The sequence below is a fragment of the Varroa jacobsoni genome, unplaced genomic scaffold, assembly GCF_002532875.2.
Source record: "Varroa jacobsoni isolate VJ856 unplaced genomic scaffold, vjacob_1.0 scaffold_738, whole genome shotgun sequence".
NCBI lineage: Eukaryota > Metazoa > Arthropoda > Arachnida > Mesostigmata > Varroidae > Varroa > Varroa jacobsoni.
Window position 1 is genome coordinate 186413 of NW_019213640.1, and position 19979 is coordinate 206391.

General features: G+C 37.9%; 1 protein-coding gene and 1 long non-coding RNA gene across 6 annotated transcripts in view; one reads left to right on the forward strand and one right to left on the reverse strand.

The window, feature by feature from the left end:
* The window catches only part of LOC111263134 (G protein-coupled receptor moody), a 44651-nt gene that overhangs the window by 1562 nt on the left and 23110 nt on the right, over nucleotides 1–19979 (forward strand). For all 5 annotated transcript variants that reach the window (XM_086969476.1, XM_022837984.2, XM_022837983.2 and 2 more), the window contains exon 2: nucleotides 2933–3106. In XM_086969476.1, the coding sequence (XP_086825602.1) occupies nucleotides 2933–3106 (174 nt within the window). The remainder of the gene's footprint in view (nucleotides 1–2932; nucleotides 3107–19979) is intronic.
* LOC111263135 (uncharacterized) lies at nucleotides 4855–14361 on the reverse strand. The gene is made up of 2 exons (XR_002682052.2): nucleotides 12269–14361; nucleotides 4855–7205 (listed from the first exon to the last, which is right to left on the reverse strand). It is a non-coding gene; the product is annotated as an uncharacterized LOC111263135 (long non-coding RNA).

The following is a 19979-nucleotide window of genomic DNA, read 5'->3' on the forward strand; positions in this document are numbered from 1 at the left end:
GCACAGAACTGGTAAGGGCATTAGTTATATGGGCTAAAATTTGCGTAACGTTATCGTTAACAATAATCGGGGCCACGGGGGGAGAAAAATAGGTTAGTGCATTAACAAAAGGCTTACCCATTTATATAGCCTAAACAGCCCCTGCTCGCAGCAGAAGATGGGACTATGTGGCACAGGAACAGATAAGCCGCTCCATTTTTTTAGGGCGAGAAACCGTTGACTTCAAATTTTAATATTATCTAACTACATACGAGTCAGAAGCTTGCGATTCTTTTCTATGACTAAATTTCAAAAGGTTGAACTTACTTTTACACATTTGATCACACTTTTATTAAACAATAAGGAATTCTTACCATAATTTTGAAACGTCATTCTGCGTACCGAATTAAAAGGAAGTTGCGTTTTATAAAAGTCACTACGCTGAACTATATTTCATATTGAGCAAAAGTACTCGTAGTTAAATGGGGTTATGTGTGTTTCGAGCATATATAAAACCACATGTCCTCAGTGCTAATTTTATAGAGCAATTGCAATTGCCAGCCGTCCTCAGAGTATAACTCAGTTTACAAATGTGTATATACGTATTTACGTCAAGGAGACATAAGTCTGCACCACACGTAGCTGTTATTAACAACACTAGACGACTTAATGGGCATAATGTCGACGTATGAACAACGCTTTTATGTTTTACAGGTTTATAATCAGGCTTCAGTGTTGGCTTTGAAAATTGTGGGCACATTGTTATTATTTCTCCACTCTTCTAGAACAAAATGCAACCCGTCCGTTACCCGATATCTGGGTCATTAGAGAATCGGCTGATTGTCATGTGAACCTGTACGAAACAAATTATAAGTTTCAACATAACCGTAAATGATTATAAAATATCAGTTTCTCTAATCATAAATAGAATAATTTTCTTTTTGGCTTTACGAAACGATTTAATTATTTGCATTAAATTATCAGTGATTTATTTTTACATAGCAAACTTTATTTTGCTACATGGGCCAACGGCATGGCGACCTTCAGCTGATATTTGCTTGAAAATTAAATAATTTTAGCTAGCCTACTTTGATCATATTATACAATAGTTTTTGACAAATTTTTTTATTTCCCGTAACACGAACTGCTTGTGTACATATAAATGAGGGTAGGATAGGGTGAAACGCTGTGTGTGTGTAATTCCTTTACTTTGATTTTTTGATATTCAATAATACCTTTAGATATCGTCAAAAAAAAAATACTTTTTTTTGCTGCTTCTTTTGAAGTTAAATATGTTTAAGAAAGTCAACGGATTTAATAACTTCGACTACATACAACTAAAACTGTTTCTGAATCTTGCCGCTTTCAAGTCACTTAAGTAAATAAAGTTTCAGTATGGCTCCCGTTACTGAATCCTAGGTTACTAACTTGGGCGGACACTGGATCAAAAGTACAGGTTACATAATATCTTTATCGTAATACTTCTATACTCAAAGTCGCTGCATATATAGATGACTTTTTCGCCCTTCACAAAAGCAGAACTTAACAACAGTGAAAGTACCCTATAAACCCTAAAGGTTAAAAATAGCTTAAATTAGCACATTTCGACAGCATTCAACTTGAGGGTTTTTAGCTATCACGGGCTTCTGGGTAACGCTTCTAGAAAATTATTAATAACGAATCAATTTCGATTGTTACAAAATAGGGTTTCTCATACAAAATATTATTAACTTCTGTCACTTACTAGGTGCCCAATATGTTTCACTTTATTATTTTAACGCATGTGTTAATTTACTCTGATTTCTTGTAAAACACTAATATGCGAAACAATAGTTTATTTATGGAAAATAAAATGATAGTTGAAATTTTTTAAGTCATATTTATTGTAAGAACCTACTGCTTTTTAAGTTTTCAGTAGCTTTACTTACGTAGCCCATTGGACAAGTAAAAATTAAAAACAAAAAAAAGGGACGAGTAAAATGATTCAGCCAATAATCGATGTGGAATGTAATATTGCTGAAAAGCATCATAGGTAATGGATATGAAACTGGGTAACGCCATTTTACGCCCAAAAGAAGACAATCTTTGGCTATTTCTCTTCCCTCTCCACCAGTCTTGTGTTATATGCCTTCGCTTCGTCCCGGAGCGTTTGCTTGGTCAACTCTGCAGTATCTCAATGAGCATAGGGCTTCGCTAATATACAAATGCTAACATTCGTAATAGAGCTTCGAAGGTGCCCAGTGCAGTTACTTTAGGTCGTATCGGATATATTTGACCTGCTACCTTCCTAAAATAAATACAAGGTATAATCTGCTCAGTGCCAAACAGTGATATACATGTATATTTATTTGAACCAGGAACAGTCCACCCCTAGTTTTCTGCTGTTTTTCGTTTACTCTACAGTCACTGGTCTTCTAAAAAATCATCTTTCCCCGCTATGGACTTCAAAGCTTGTTGTAAGATTTTTCATCGATATTATCGGAATTGTTTCGTGCGCTTCTAGGGTAAAAATTCAGGACCTTAATATGTTTCTGAAAACGTTCCTACTACAGGGAATATATATATATATATATATATATATATATATATTTTTTTTTTTGTTGCCTGTTTTGGCAGCGTTATTAAACTCTGATCAGAATATAACTTTTAATCACTGCCTAACTACAGCAGATAAGAGTTTGGCACTCATGATTAGTAGACAGAACAAAATATTTGTATAACGGTTAACACTTCCTAACAATAGTGCTCCCGCGGTAGGTAGTATCAGCTATCGTTTGTCGGCCACCATATACACTGAGATTTTAACAGCCAAAATTTAAAATACTTAACCTGCGCCTAACTTTTCAAGTTCTAACATAAAGTTAGTATTAGTATATCAGGATGAGAAACCGCTAATTTTAAAGACGACTTATGTCTTTGTAATTTGTATTTGCATGCGTGTTTTGTGCGTTAGGAGGTAACTGGCCCACCTCTGCTGGCAACGATTCGAGACGGCCCGGATTGGGATAGCCACCGCACGACGCTCACCTTGACAGCTTGCGTTGCCCTTCTAATTGCCGTGTGCGGTTTCGCTGGCAACGTGTTAACCATAATTGCCCTCACTTCCAACAAAGGGCCGCCCGCCAAGGTACGCGATATTTCATATGGAAGAGGTGCTCGCGCATCCTTTACCATCGCTGCCAGATATGTCTGCATACTATCCATTAGGAAATGAGTCGACATAGTTTCGCGCCAATTTTAAACATCCAAACAGCTCAGTTTCCAATATGATTAGTGATGCTACAAGTACGAACTAGTCTTAAAAAGCAGCGCCTGAAATACTGCAGTTCCGTGCAATCGATTTACACAGTCAATTACGAATCGTGCGGAATTACAAACGTAAATATTTGTATGCCATTGTAATTTATGTGTATCATAAGCATCCGACGAAAGGAGTCGGCACTATTTTCAAGTGCACCGCGTTATCCAATATGGAAGGCCACTTTTTAAGGACCCCGTTTCAATACTCTAGTCTGTCTTCAAAGTTCGTTCGATAAATGCGTTTAGTAAGGCATATCCTCTTAGACATAATTTTTTTGCCACATGAGAGGGATCGCCGTGACAAATGGGAAAACAGGTGGAACATCGTTCTAACTGAAAAGCACGTTATCACTAATTCAATTGATTCGCGACGTTATATATACAGTGGACGCGATATGTTCGACATAAAAGAAAGACTTGTTTTACAATTTGTTGCATCTATACCTATTTCTAGCCTTAACCGAACAAAGTTCTCGTGGTTTGACGTTCTGTTATGGAAGGATAGCGTTCCTGGAAGGTTGCATAGGAGTAAAAAAAAAGTGAAAGTACAGTGCTTTTTAAACCGCTGTGCTTTTTTGGGTGTTGCTGTCTATAAATGAGACATCAAGACTTGCTCATGATTGACATTATATAGATGTATGTCGGAATTAAAGGTAATTATTTGTAGTTTACAAGCGCAACCTTTTCTCAAATCGACATGCTTCTGCCATATGTTCCATACGCGTCTCCGTATGTATGCGTGTTTGTATGTGTACGCTGCAAAGAGTACATGAATGGGCTGAGGAATAAAAAAGAGCAAGCAAAGGTCGAATAGGGTGAAAGTCTCTCATTAGCATCTGCGCGGATGTACTAGCTTGATAGAGGGGCTTCGAACGCTCGCCCAGGAAGAGACAAATATACGGTAAAAGGCAACGGCCTGTCGGTGTCTTTATAGGAGCAACCCGTCAATCTTCTATCCGCCTAGTGCTACCTCAGCGACATTCTTCTGCTCAATTTCAATTTGAAGTAAGATCTTTTCGGATTTATGAAAGGTGTTCGTTTGTCATCTGCGCCTTAAATGTGACGGCGGCATTGGGGGCACAGAACGTGGAAGAACGGGTGGTACATCTCTGGCAAAACATCTCTAGACGAGAGCAAAGGATTGGCAACGACCAGAAAAAGAAAGGGAAAAGGAAGAATTCATTTGATGTAACGATATATTCCCTTAAGATACAAGCGGCGAGAAAATTTTCAAGATAAACGTGTGGCCAAAGTGAGCTTTTCTTGTCTAGGAACAGCCGAAACCGCTAACTAAGAGTCTAGAATTAGAAAGTTTTGTCAAATTGTAGACAAGCTCCTTCTTATTTCAAGAAATGGCTAATATTTACTAAAAAAAAAAAAAAAAAAAAAGCCTGCGGTATATGTGTTCAACTTGCGTCTTTCTCAAACTCAAGTTGGATAACTATTATGCTGTCGCAGCCATCTATTGTTCTTTTTAAAGTTTTTCGATTTGTGCAAGGAAGCTTAATGAAGAATCGAAACCATAAGACATAATTTGGCAAAAAAAAGTTGAAACAACACCTTTGGTTTTGTGAAATGTATTTTTTTTTTTTTTTTTTTTTAGAGCTTTGCCTATTTAACTCAAATTTGAAAGTTCTTTGTGGTGTTTAATCATCCTTATCTCGAATAACGCTATATTCCACAACGAATGTGATTAAATACGAAAGAATAATATTAGTATACCCGAAGTATTTTCGTGTGGCTTATGTAAAGGGCCACCAAAATATGTTAATTGGCTCAACTGCTTTTTACAAATGATTTCTGAATAAGTAATTTGTAATTTGTAAAATGATTTATTTTATATAGCCAGAAGTGTAACGATAATCGTACGGAAGCTTTCGCGATATGCGTAAAAGACGTTTGGGTTTTTTTCGAAATTGCATAATGACACGTAATATTTTTCCCATATTTTTTATTTAGCGTGCTATTATCGCTAATCGTGTGAATAATTATCACAATGAGATGGTAACTAAAATATGTTTGTTAAATTCATCTAAGAAAAATACTGTTGCAATCTTACTGAGTACATGAAACGTTGCCTGTGGCGGGACTGTTTTCGGACCAGATGCTGCGATCAGGATCTTCAGCACGAAGAAAGTTGATCTAAGAAATCAAGGCTTCTATTTCCTTTATATACTATATTCCTATGTTTATAGGTCCCTTGTAGCTTATTTGTTTAATAACAGTAGCCCACGTAAGGAGGAGCACTTGTCAAAGACGTATATCTTGGTGGGCACGACAGTATCCGTTGACAGCTGAAATTTTACCTAAATTACACGTATGACAAATATGTTGACGATGATGACGAAGGCCAAGGAACACATTTCTTCTTTTACGTATACACACATTACTGCCCCCTACACACAAGTGTTCCTCCCGGTCCTGCTACTTACTATGTACAGAGCTACTCATGCGCGCCATCTGGTGCTTCGAATAAAATAACGCTCAGAAACGAACCGAGCACGGAAAAAAGGATACAGTACGTCAGTGAATAGAGAAGAAATCGGGTGGAAGTAACACCAACACCAGCTCAATACCCTTCAGAGACTAATCGCTTTGAGTCGCTTGAGTCTGTACTATCTGTTAAGGTCACTAGGCGGGAAAACAGTAATATTTGAGTGAGTGCATAGCCGGTACTTTGGTGAAGTCTCTCGGTCGGGCAAACTAACGAACGGATGGACAGGCAGACGGTCCGTTTAATTGAGCATAGAAGTAAGGTGACCTGGAACGGAATAGCTATAATAATAACAACATAAAAACTCCGCAAGTAACGTTGCCCCATTGCACCTGTTCGCTCCTTTCTTAAAACCGAACAAACCACTTAAGCGTTCAACAGGTGTGTCATAAAACCATTATAATAACAACAACGACTATTATAAGCCGAGTCTTCTCTACTCCTCGGCCATGGCTTGGCCCTGAACCCAGAGTCACGGGTACCTTCCGGAACTGAGTGAATGTCTAATCTTCGAAAGTGAGTCAGCCAACAGTTCATATAGGAGGCCTGAAATATCTATAAATATGATGTCTATATAGAGACTGTACACATATATTGTATACCAATAAACGATAGTCAAGGAAGATTACGGAATATCTGTCTACGCCCGTTATTGTACCCAATTTCATTGAGGTTCGCCCTTTCTCTTTTACGAGTCTAGCTTGAAATTGAGCTCGATGACTTCAGCCGCGATTGACCTTTTGCAACCTTTGCTTGCATGTATAGGTAGAGATTTCATGTGTAAAAAATTATTAAAAGAGCCTTGTGCATGCGTGATTCTAGCACGATCGTATATTTCTATTCAATTTTAGAACCTCATTGTATTATAAGAATACACAAAGGTTATCACCCACATATTGCCAAACTCGATTGGATTATACTGAATGTATTTTTGAAAAGCTCTTCTTAAACCTTATTCTCCCCTAAATTTAGTTAGTTATCCTCACTTACGAGTTTCTTCAGGGTCCTGACATAGTTTCAGGATCGCGGCCATTGCCCTTGAGGCGTTATCCTGCGTAATAGCAAAACAGAGAGAAGTAGGTCTCTCATCTAAATTTCGCCCGTGGTTCAATGTAAATAACGCAGCGTTAATCCTGCATAGAGTTAGTCTCTCTTTACATTTAGAAGAGGACTTCAAAGGCGAAGAACATAATTATGGCACACATATAAGTGCTACAATAACTGTTAATACCGTTCACGGCTTGATATTTATTACAGTGTGCTAATGGCAGGATTAAACAAGCCCTTCCAACCGCTTGGACCGTTGAGCGCAGAGCTTTGTTATTTTGATCGTTGTTTAGATTTATAAAACTACGGAAACACAAATAGCTTTGTAAATAATGAGATCACAGTTACGATGGAGTAGGATGACTTCAGTCCACTTTGCAGAGTCCTGTAATAAAGCATTATTAAGGTAAGTATTTTTAGTTACCGTGTTGTACAGAACAGTTCGAACATTATTCATTGGAGATTCCTCTCGATTTAGATTGTTTACATGTAATGGTATCGACAGCTATACGACAATGATACACACAAAACAGTTATTCATTAGGTTAGGATTTGCTCATAAACTGTTATTAATAGGTTATAATAATTAACAAATGACTACATCCGTTGTATTTTACCGCATCGAAACGACCCAAAAAACAAATTTGCCATTAGACCACAACTTAAATGCGCTATTCTACGTCGTCCCTTTTTGTTGTATCATTCTCCAGTACAGACCTTTGCCTTTTCTATAGACACATTTGACCAGCTTGAATATTAGCGTTTATCGACTGTCCTTATCCGTATGATAGTCGAAATGAATTTTCAACAAGTTATTTACGAAACGAGAAGGCCGCGGCAATTTAGGCGAAGGGATGTATCACTTATGTACTCTTCCTCGCTGGCATCGTATGATTTGAACTGCACAGAGCCGATGCAACCGACGCCATGTCCAATAAAGTAGAGAACCGTGTTGCACACCATAACGAGTCTCTGTCGATGCGTTTCTTTTGCTGGATTCATAGACCAAATATGTTTGCTAGCCATGAATACCAAGTGAACGAGACAATTTCGATCCTTCCCAACTAATGCAGGGATCCAAAAACATAGAGCTGCCGTCAGTACCATAATACAGTAGAGCAGCTGCAAACACACCCACGTTCAGTATGCAGTACGCGGGCACGCATTTACATGCATGGAAAGCTTTAAGTGTTCTGTGTTTCCATTATTTTCCACCTCTCACTTCAGCCAGTTAGGCCAGTTGGGCCAACGAAGGAACCGGCTGTCGTTTAAGCTGATCGTTCTGGTCATGGTGTTGCCTCCATAGCAGTTCGTGAGCTTCGAGTAAACGTGTAGGGGGTATAAGTGAACGACTCACATGACGAAGGCATATACTAGTCACCATGCAGGAGGGCCTGCGTCCAAACCCCCGCTACTCTTCAATGTGTTACATCATACGTCCAGAATAGAACAATAACCACTGAGTAGAGTTAATGCAAAAACAATAATAACAATGCTTTAATTGTAAAAAAGTTCAATGTAACAGACAGTTTTTTAACAACTGCAAACTAAAGTGCTCTCGGAGACAGCACAGCATCAGTGTGACGTTAGAATACTAGGCCGTTCATTGCGCTTCTTCACTGGCGGTGCCTTTTGAGTAAATGAGCTCGGTAAATGGCCAAGAAAACTGGCTCTGTATAGCTTAAACTGAAAGGCCTGAAAAGTGTGTGCATTATTTACGCGATAACTCAACTTACCTTGCTTCCTCGTGTGAGTTCATCTAAGCTAATGCCGCTGCTTCATGTACACACGATATGGTAGTACTGTTCTATTGCTATGGTATTCTTCAAGTTGCATGGCTACACATCGTACGTTCCCTATAAAACTCACTCCCTAACTATGCATGCATTTTAGTATTGCTCTTTTTCTAAAACTAAAACCACTTAGCAAGCATCTAATTCTTTCCTGCTTTTTTTTTTTTGGCTTATTTACTATTCACCCTGCAGTGACTACATCGTCGAATTCATGGTAAGGGTATTGCGAGGTGGCGCTTATAGAAAGTAGGTAGCCATAAAAAGGTAATGCATACTGTAACATTGTAGCACAATGTTACGGAACGCATTACAGACGGTCTAAATCACCAGATACTACATATTATCTTTGTTTCGAACCATATATTAGTATATTTGGAAATTGCGTTATAATATATAGATGTAGCACCTTAGTGTAAACAACAAAAAAAAAACAATCTTGGCTCACGTTTGGTCATTTCAGCGATATCATTCAAACACAACAGATGTAGCAGTAAATCGTGCCATATTAATATGATATACCATCATAGGATAAGAGCAGGAAACTTTGCCTTTGTCGAACTACTTTCTGCCATTTTTAGTTTTAGAATTCTAATAAAAATCCTGTCACACCCACATTTGGCACGCAATAACGACATCAATTGTTTTTACTAAGAGAGCTATAAGCGAAATTTGACTGAAAACAATTCCAAATAGGCGTCGATAACTATTTAAATAAATATAACCTTCTTTGCCTAATATATCCTACTGAACTCTAGACATCTACTTTCATTAAAGATTTTTTGAAAGTATTGCTTTCATTAATAAACATATTTACTTGAATACGCCTTGCAACTTTGAGCCAAAGTAAAAAAAAAAAAAGCATTAAAATTAAGTTATTTTGTTCTGAACTGTGGATAAAGCGTATAGGACTTATCTATTAAACAATAACGAACGCTTTAATGCACGCCATTGAATTGTTTTCCTTTCGAGTATTATTTAGCGTAGTTACAACCCGACCCTGTATAAACCTTGTTACACCAGATATCGCATGGTGCCTGTCGTCCGAGTATTATGATGCTCGGACATTCGCCCATTGTTTACCTAGCATGCTAAGTAAACAATCCTGGATAACTTAGAGTTCGATCCAATCTAGGTTTTCGTACATATTTTCCATGCTCTTCTTTTGTCTGCCGGGGTAACAATTCTTTTGGCTAGTTTGCCCAGAAGATCGGGCAAATGACCACGGAACAACTCAGACAACATTCCGTGTAACTAACTGTTAGGTCAAACGGTTATAAAGCGTACAGCGAATAGCGCTATTTTCTATTATGGTTCGTTTTTTTATGTTTTGCTACAACCGCTGGGTCTTTAAAGGAGTTCGTGACTTTGCGTCGCTTTCGTAGACTTTCATGTACAACACAATAACCGTTTAGAGAAACGACAATCTATTTTTTTATGTTTAAAACATAGGTCTATATAACAGTATAATATCTAACGCAAATTTTTATGGAAACGTACAGATGCGATGCTAGCATAATGATCGCAAAAAATCGCGATCAGTTAGGTGTTTTAGCAGTATAATATGTAACACGTACGTCGGAATAATTTTACTATGAGCTGCCTCGTTCTACTGATATCACGTTTATCAAATTAACATACCCGCAACATCTGGTGCAGATGGGTTAGATTGTGTAAGAAGATATTACAGTGAAAGATAAATGAAAATATACAATGGTGAAGAGTGAAGATAAAAATTATTGCTCCGATCCTTCATTTATTTCATAGGACGCGGTCATGCATTTTTTAGACTAACGTGTGTATGTGTGTATATATATTCGCATATAATCTCGTAGCAATTCATAGGATCAAGTTCTAAAAGTTACTCATCTGAACCCAAAATTAAAGATGAAATGGTGCTTTCCTTGCGAAATTATGTTCTTTAAATATAACTAGCCATTGTACATTTGTAAGTGATTACGCGCACAAATTTTACTGTTTAGACAACGAAAACAGGATTCCGTAATATAAAATAAGTTTTTCGACGGCGCGTCTTTACTAAGTCTAAACATCATTCGAGCACGTTGGCTGATACAGTCTGGTGATTTCCTTTATCACTGCCTGACACTTTGCTTAATTTATTTTTTCCTCGTAAGTATATCTAAGTGGTATTACTATGTAACATATCTAATGTCAGCTTATGCGAAATGCAAACTTTCGTGGAAAAAACTTAGCCACTTAGAAACGACTAAATTACGGTGTAGTTTTATTTTATATTTACTACATGGCCGCATCTCGTTCATGAAAAAATGAGCATTGCGCTCAACAGGTGATAGTATATCACTGTGGTCTGATTTAAAAAGCAGGGAAACAACTGGAAAACTTTAAATCCTTACTCATTCCATTACATTCCTGCTTAAATCTAAATGGCAAGATATAATTGTCATATTATAAGGTGAATCTACGTTCGTTCGAAACGGTATGAGAACCAGAGTTTTATTTGAAGCTAAATTTATCCACAGGCTAAAAACATTTAATTTTCATAGGTTTAAGTTAGATCATGAAAGATTAATTCATTACAGTAAAGAGCCATTCCACTATTTTTTTCGTCCTAGAAAGTCTGTTACCTATTAATGAACGCACCGGAGCTAACAATTGACGTTTTATTATAAGTTTGCTGGTACGTTTTTAAAAAACTGACAAATATTTTTTTCTGCTTTGCTTTTTTGTTCATAATATTTTTGAGGGACTTTCAGACGTTTATTGGCAGAAACCGACATTTCCTTATGACGCTGTGGAAACTTATGTGAACTTCGCAGTTTAAGCGCGAGGGAGCAAGAATCACTTAGAGAATACGAACTTGTAAATCGTCTTAAAATCAGTTTTATTTACCAAACATTTAAGAAGCACAAAATATAAGACCCCTTAGCAAAGTCTAGGTTTCCGTGTGTGGCCTATATAGATATAAAGTTGTTTTTTCAGTAGAAGTTCCAAGCAGCTATTCTGTAGAGTACTTATTCTCATAATGCTAATGACCCAAATCGGAGGGAGTTTTGTTCGTCGATACAGATACAGGATGAAATTTGAATATTGTGACCTACAATATTTAAAACCTTCAAGTAGGCCTCTTCAAATAGATGTTGCTTCCTAGAGATTAACACACTAAGGGGCCTGACCAAAACCGGAGAGAAAAAATCTGTATTAAAGAATACTCCATTCGCGTTTAATGAACAACATACGTGTTCATAAAATGATGGCGTTGATGAGGACGGTGATCGAAATCACACAGCTGATGACAGTATGGTGTTACGTTCAGACGGTCAGATTTTTGCAGTCGCCCAAATTTGAGAAAGCTGTGTTCTAATTGCACTTTTTCATTACACGTCCTATCTCATTTGCCAATTAATAGCTAGTTTACCTTGAGTTTCCTCGTATGTGTCATGGGATATATCTGATTGGGTGACAGGTTTGAGCTTTACCGATGTTTGACTTAGACAATTTCGCCATTCAAAGTGAGCGCACTAATCAACGCCTTACTCTGTAGGCTAATTTGAATCCTTTTGTTTAAAAATGTGCACTAATTAAAGTCTCTAGGAATATCTTAATGTCACATAGTCGTAGGACCGTTCTTTAAGAAATATAAAAAAAAATCGAATAACGGCTTTTGATAATACTTAACAATTCGAGAGGTGGTCGTAAGATGGCAGCACCAAAGTTGCACTGGATACTCCTTTGTTGTTGCCGCTAGTGTTGTTTTTGATATCGTCAACATTGTCACATTGCACTGGCCTGTGTACGTGCACCCACCTAAAAACACTAGTGATAGCACTTAGATAGAACTGCTATTTGTTTTATTGCTATAGAACTTAATTAGGCAGTAGTCGAATCCTCCCTATGACTATCCCTTGGTTTCCTTTTCTAACAATTTGTCTATTTTCTAGGACCCGGCTTGTAGCTAGCCGCCACTGGCGCCGCTAGCTACAAGCCGTCTTTTTTTCGCTCTGGTCTACCACTCGCGTTCAGCAGCGCCCTTCCGCATGCTACTGCGTATTTTCTCTGTTGTCAGTCCCTTGCCATCTTAATTGAGCTTACTATATTGGCTCGCTATTCACACGAGCATCAGCAGTGCCACAATCACCGCATTGTAGTGCTGCTTCTGCTGTATTCCAACATTGTAGTTGATCCATTAGACGTTCCTCTTATTGTGCTCGTGTTTTTTACTATTGTTCATTATCTTGCATTCTATATGTGGCAATCTTCTTTTCATATTATTTTACGTTTCGTCTTGCTTATTTTGCCTGCTTTATGTTGTCTCTCGTTATTATTAGCGTGTCCTGAGGCCTGTTTCCCCGAACACTAGTCCTGCTGCTACTGTTGTTCTCTTTCAAGTCGTCTGCTGCTTATCGATGGCATCGTGCTATATTCGTTAAGATAGGCTACCGTTACCATTCGTTCCGCAACGTCAAACCCTCTCTCTCTCTGTCGATCTAGATAAGTGTATAACACCGTTTAAAAATGGTATATGGATCACACGTCGGTCGGCATGCGTGCTAAAGACTACAGCTGCCCCATGAGTACGAAGACCAAGATGGCGGCCCGTTAATCACGGGCGACTGCATAATTTGGTTAAAATTAAGTGATTTACTAGAAGATCGATTGGCAAGCGAATTGCTGAAATGAATTGTTGGTACTAATCGAGATGTTTAGCAAAGCGTATTAGAGGTCGAATATGATGTTCGCGATATTCGATAACGTGATATTGTATTTGTCTTCGAAATACGTTTGAAGAGGTATATCAATTATCAAGAATGGGTGTAGCCTCAAAGCGTTTGTTCATAAATTGTCTATATCTCAACCATTTTTAATTTCTTTATTATCGAATTCTCAATCAATAATAGAATTATATTTATTAGCAGTATTTTTTTTTCACCTGTTTATGTTGTATTAGGACTACACTCGTATTTAGTACTTATTTCTAGAATGATTTCATTTTACTTTAAACGGTATATAAAAAATAATGTTTTAATTATTACTCTTCTTTTATTTATGGGTACTTTTTCGCTACTTGTCCTAATTTCCTAATATCTTTAATAGGTCGAAATTTATTAGGTCTGACATCTTATTGGTTAGTATATATATATATATATAAAAAAGTATCGACGATTTTTTCGCTAGACGGCTTTAAAGCCACGTATTTTTTGGATAATATCCAAAGACGTTAAGTTGGCGTTGGTGTTATTTGAAAACTACGATTTACTATTAAAAATTATTGAAGTGCCTAGAAGATTGTGTAGGAGATTGTGTAGTGAAATGTTCGTAAAGGTTCTTTATATTTTACAGCTTTGTTAAGATAAAGATACGGATGCCGTCCAAAGTCATACAAATATTTGAACTTTTCATATTTAATAAATTCCGAAAAAAAAAGTGGTAAAATGATTGCGAAAGTTGAGCGGGCTCGACATGTGAATAGCCGTTTTAACATCGACTACCAAATAATTATGAACGAGTCGAACAAAGCTGAGTATAAAGAAAAGCTCAATGTTTGGGTGCCTACTCATTTAATTCATTTCAGCAGAATTTTTTAGAAACCCAACACAATCAAACAATTTCTAAAGATAAAAGTTGATCATATACGAGAATGTACAAATGAAAAAAACTAAAGAATATGATCTACAATGGCAAAGCTTAGACTGATGCTAAAGGATACGATCCTCTGTGTTTAGTGGGATTGGAAAGAAATCCGCCTAACAAAACGATTAATTCGCACTTCTACTGTCGACAACTAACAGGATTAGACCAATCCATTAAAAAAAAAAAAAAAACTCGACTGAAACTAACAAAGAGAAGTGGTCTTCCACTAAGATGACGCCTGACCACATATATGGCTAGCTACACGGAAGCACGCAATTAAACATTTTTATGCGTCCGATGTATAACCCTGGTGTTGCATGATCAGACTACTAACAATTTGGTCTTTGCAAAACTCTTGTAATGGTGGTTCAATGGAGGGAAGCAAAGACTCGCTCAGAAACTTTCTACAGTAGTTCTATAGTGATAGGATTATGGTGTTACCGAAAAATGATAGGAAGTCATCTTTAGTCTAGGTTAATAACGTTGTTTTAAAACATAAGAATTATTTCAATTCGGCTTAAAAACCATTAGTACTTTTTTGATTATTCAGTATATATACAGGATGGTGTGTCTAAATTGAGAATTTTTTCGTCTGCTTTGTTCCTAAAACATAACAAAATTGTTTTGCCTCACTAAAAAGTGTCCTTTTTGACGGCCATGATTACTTTACATATCCACCATTCTTCGTAATTGCAACTTCGATTCGAAACTACAAACCACTCACCAGTCATTTTCAAACTAATGCTTGAATAATAATTCGTTAACGATTATTAGATTATGCGTAACGTTAAAGGTTATGCGCAAAGCAATACTAGTAGTTATAAACTCTTCAAAGTTTTGCTTAAATACGGTGATTACAAGAAACCCAAGTGGAACTTGGTTTTTGGGCTGATAGCGGGTGGAATATACCAAAAATGCAAAAGTTAAAACCGGTCCAAGTAACGGTAAAAAAAAAAGTCCAAAAGGTGCCACAGGGTTCAAAGAATCTTATAACAATTAACCGTTGGAGTTTACATAGGCGACTTAATTGACATTTTGGTCTTCAAAATGACGCTAATTTCTATATATCATATCCAGGCGTACAAAAAATGAGGTACTTTCTGAGCCGTTTTGATAAATCTTTAAGCTTTTTAAACCGAAATTGTAATGAGGATTTTCCGGTATGTCTCATGATAGTCTTCCACAAACTCTTTCAAAAGCCACTTGAAAACTGGGAATAGTACGGGTAGTCAATTTCGTCAAAAAATGAAACTTTTTACTCTTCGTGAAAGTTTGTCTAGCGCGGAAAAACTGAACGACCTTTACTTTGAGCCTAAAAACGACGTACTGTTGTTTGCGATGGCGAGTTTGATATTTGGTCCTGGCAAAAAACAGACTTTCTTCTAATATTAGGAGTAACGAACAAATATACGCCTGTCACGACAAACAGTTCACAACAGTTCTCCCCATCTTAAACATCAAACATGAGTTTAAGTCTTACTGGCCATTCAATATTTTTTAATTTAAATTATATTAAAAAATTAAAGATTAAAAAATGTAGACATTACTCTTTGAATACGTATTTATTTAAAATAAAAATAAATCGCGCGGACACCTATCAAGCCATCGAAATCTAGTTATTGTTCCCAAAAAACTCTGTGCATACACGTATCTGTACCCATTGAGATTTGCTTGTACAAGATCATTAATAACTATTGTTTAGGTTACGTTGCGGACGTGCCTTAAGCTCTACGAGCGTTTTCGTCCAGTTCTTCAAGATTATGGCTACATTCGTAAAAGCATCTCTCTTCACCTAAACATTTCCTTGTGCTTCGATTAGCGTGAGTTAACGAGTTTTCCTTAAATATTTCTTTGTCTGTAGCTTGCTTGCTTTCTTATCTTTTTCTGTCTATCTATTAGAGACAGCCGCGCGGTAAGTTGACTTATGTTAAGACGTGCTCTTCAATGTTAACTTGTTCTGTTCGTACGCTGTTCGTAGTTATGGAAGCAACATTTATGGACACTGAGACACATCGGGCACTTCAATTCCGAAAAGAACACGCCTAAATTTACCTGTTTTCTCGTTTCATTAACATCCACTTACATATAAGAAACGTTTCGAAATCATTGATTGTGCCGAAAATCCAGCTTTCGCTACTTTTCGTTTTATTTCTGACCATATTTAAATAAAAAAACATCTGCTTATGGTTCTTTAGATACGTTGGTAGCTACTTCCTCTAAAAGTAGGGCGTGTATAAAGCATAAGATGAGTATAAGATAATCGAATCGCTGGTGTTGCTAGACCCGTTTTCGACATCCACCTTAGTTTGGTTGTTTTCGCCTTTTCTCCCTGCGCTGCTGGCAAACTCATAGTTAGAAAGGAACTGATAGGTACTGGATCGAGAACGTACACCGAAACATGAACAACCGTAAGAAGAGACGACCCACAAAGTCTTAGGGAATGAGATTACGATCATAGGAACTATAAGAAAGTTCCGTTTCCATTGCCAATGCGGCTTCCCTCTTCTCGGCCACTTTTGCTTTCAATCGGATCGTTTGTGCACCTACTGCATCCGCGAAGTGGTTAAGCGACGAACTGGATGACTAGCAACAACTCTGTCCTTCAACATAGAAAAAACCTCGATATTTTAGACAAGTCAGACAATGAAAATCAGACGAAATCCCTTTACGAGCAGCTGTAATGAGATAAGGCCTTGTCAGATGAGAAGCTTTAATTTGATGAGGACCGAATCCACAGGGAGGACTCAGGGACGTTTCGTTGTCTTTGTCCCCGAAAAAGGACTGTTAGATTGTGATGTGGAACTAGACAAATAGTAGAACTGACACAATTACGCGCTTTATTGATGGATATCCATAGATTGACGAACATAATTACCTCAAATAGGACTCGCAGCACGTCGGAACGACGAAACACGAGCTTAAGGAAGCGACAGAAAGAGAAAAATGAAAACTTACTAGCCTTAGGTTATTACACTAAGTACACAGAAAATAATTAAGGTACGATAAGTACTGCAGGTAGTACGACAAAGATCACTGTTGGCTTTGTTATAACGAATAGAAGAATTCGACCCACCTTGTCTATTATAATATGCAAATACTACAGATTAAATGCGTATGTGGGTCGGTCTCGGAAGGGGCGATACAGATAGTTCGTAGATACTTGGCCTGCTAAAAAAGACCTCCGATGAAAAGCTTCTGCCTAGAATACTAATATCCGTGTTTGAAAATACGAAGCACCATTTCGGCGACCTAATTGACTGCTGAAGGTGCCAAGCTGAGTTTATCTGTCTTATAGCAGGTGCCAAAATGGTTGTCGAGGCTGGTACGACAAAACTGCAACACGCATGTGGTAGCCAAGTCGCTTATTGAAAAACGCTGCGCTTCATGCTCCCTACGTCAGAATAGACTCAGTCTATGAAGTTTGTCCTATCATTATTTCTTTCGACCATGAGGATATTTCCCGTCAAATATACACGCTCAGCACACTTGCTCATGCCTCGAGAAATACGATGCATCCTGATATTTCAAACGACAAATATCCACGAGCTAATACAGCCATAATACTACTAAAATACTTGCAAACAGTCCCATATCAAGCGATCATTTGGTCCAGGTAATTTTGATTATTAATTCCTATGGCTAACTGAAAAGAATATTGTGGAAGGAGAGGGCATCGACGATATACATTCGAGATAAAGGTAAACAAAAAGAATACTTATTTGCACTACACTCATGTAATATTAACATGCCCATGACCTGTGACAACAAGCTTTCGTAGTCCCTTTAGCTTGTATTCCAAGATCGATTAACTGTAGTTGTTTTCCAATAGAAGTGTCTGTTTCTAGGCTAGCAAAAACCAAAAGAGGCAACTCGGGCACAACCGCCATGCTTTGCGCGATGAATGGTTTTATAGACACGACATTTAGTAAAGGTATGACGTCCATACGACAAATGAGACTAGACATTTTGCAGAACAAAATAACGACACATGTGATTATTTTATTACTGCTGGACGGCGATAACAGCCGCTCATCCACTGAACTAATAATTGTTTAATAAAATGGGAATATCAAGCGGTTTTCTCAAGTAGCATCTAAAGCGATCAGTTATCATATCGTAATGACTGTCAAGCCTGTTTCTTTATTTAACACTTACCTAGTAGGCTCGAGACTGCTTCAGGTCACAGCATTGAGCAGTTCAGTTTGCTATGTCGTGCGAGAACAAACGAAAAGCAGTACTGCCAATTACTCGTTGACTCAGTGAGCTGACTGACAGCATACGTGCAAAAATGGACAGAACCATTTTCTACCCATTTCCCCTAATGGGATATTTCTGTCTCATTGAAATCTCCAATCTGCCTCAGGTGTTTTGACTGCTACCTAGGCTGTTTTCGCAATAATAATGACTCTATATTTTTCAGTGAGTAAGTTCAGTCACGAATGCGTATTGTTGTATATAGGATAGAAAGTAGCTTCTTTTTAGTTTAGATAATTATATAGCCTATTAAAAAATATAAGTTTTTTTTTTTTTTTTCAAATATAAGTCATTCGATTAAAGCCTCATAATAATGATCCGTTCACTGTAACTCAGGAGAGTCACTGATTATTCTTGCACAGAAACAGATACCTAGTTAAAGCCACCTTCTTTCTAATAGTCTCTGCATAAAGACAGCCATAGTTGATGTGCAAACCCGGTGAGGCGAAACTGGCCAGCCTAAACTGGGGACTGTTCATGTCCCTCTCTGGGAAGCGTATGGAAAACAAATAATGACACGCTTCTAGCACAATGCATAGTGATTTTGTTATATGTCATCGCACCGAGCGCGACGAAAATGCCGGCAGCAATTCAACCGTTAAGAATTTTCTACCTAATTAGTTTCTACTATTATCAATCAGCCGACGTAATTTCCAATACAGCGAACTATTTTTCTCTGATGTAACCCTTTGTATCACTACTCACTCGATGCGTATGTAAAAGCCATTTTGCTAGGGAAAATAACTACGTAAGACCTAGTTAGTATCTGAGGGCGAGAGTTCAGGAGTAATCGGCAGGGGGAGGCTTTTGTAGGTTGGTGAATGTCATATACCCTCCTCACAAGAGAATCATGGTATGCCAAGATTCCCTTCTACGCGTCTGACCCTGCCTTTTTCAGACGAAAGATGCTTAACAGTCGAAATATACTAGTCGAACTAACGTGAGCAAGCTGTTGCATCACACTAGAAGCGAAATCATATAATGCTCAATTTTTCGGACTCCGCTTTGGTTGACGTGCCCAACGTCGATGGCGTACAGCGTTTGCCACCGTACATCCGTTTGGTAAATTACACTAGGTTGCTATAAGCCACCTTTAGCATAGGCCCATTCCGCTTCCGGAAACGCAAACAATCCACTAACTGTCTTATCTTACATCACCGCCGCCTCGACAAGCGGAACAACAAGGCCATAACCTTAGAACTAGCGTTATCGCTCCACATTATTTTGTTACGCCGCAGCGAACGAGAATGATGCCTAACAACAACACAATGAAAACGATGGTGATTATCGGCCGGATCCAAGCCTGCAAGACAAATCGCGAAAAAATAGCAAAAGTGCTCAACTTTGCCTCGCAGCTAGCTTGTGTCTGAAATTTTCGTCGAGGAAGTGTCTGGAGCTTGAGTGATATAGTATGCGTGCTTGTTCATAACCGCCGCATGCCAAACGACCTCAGTGGGCCAATGGCTTCCGACTCGTTGTACTTTAGCCGGTTAACCACCATCATC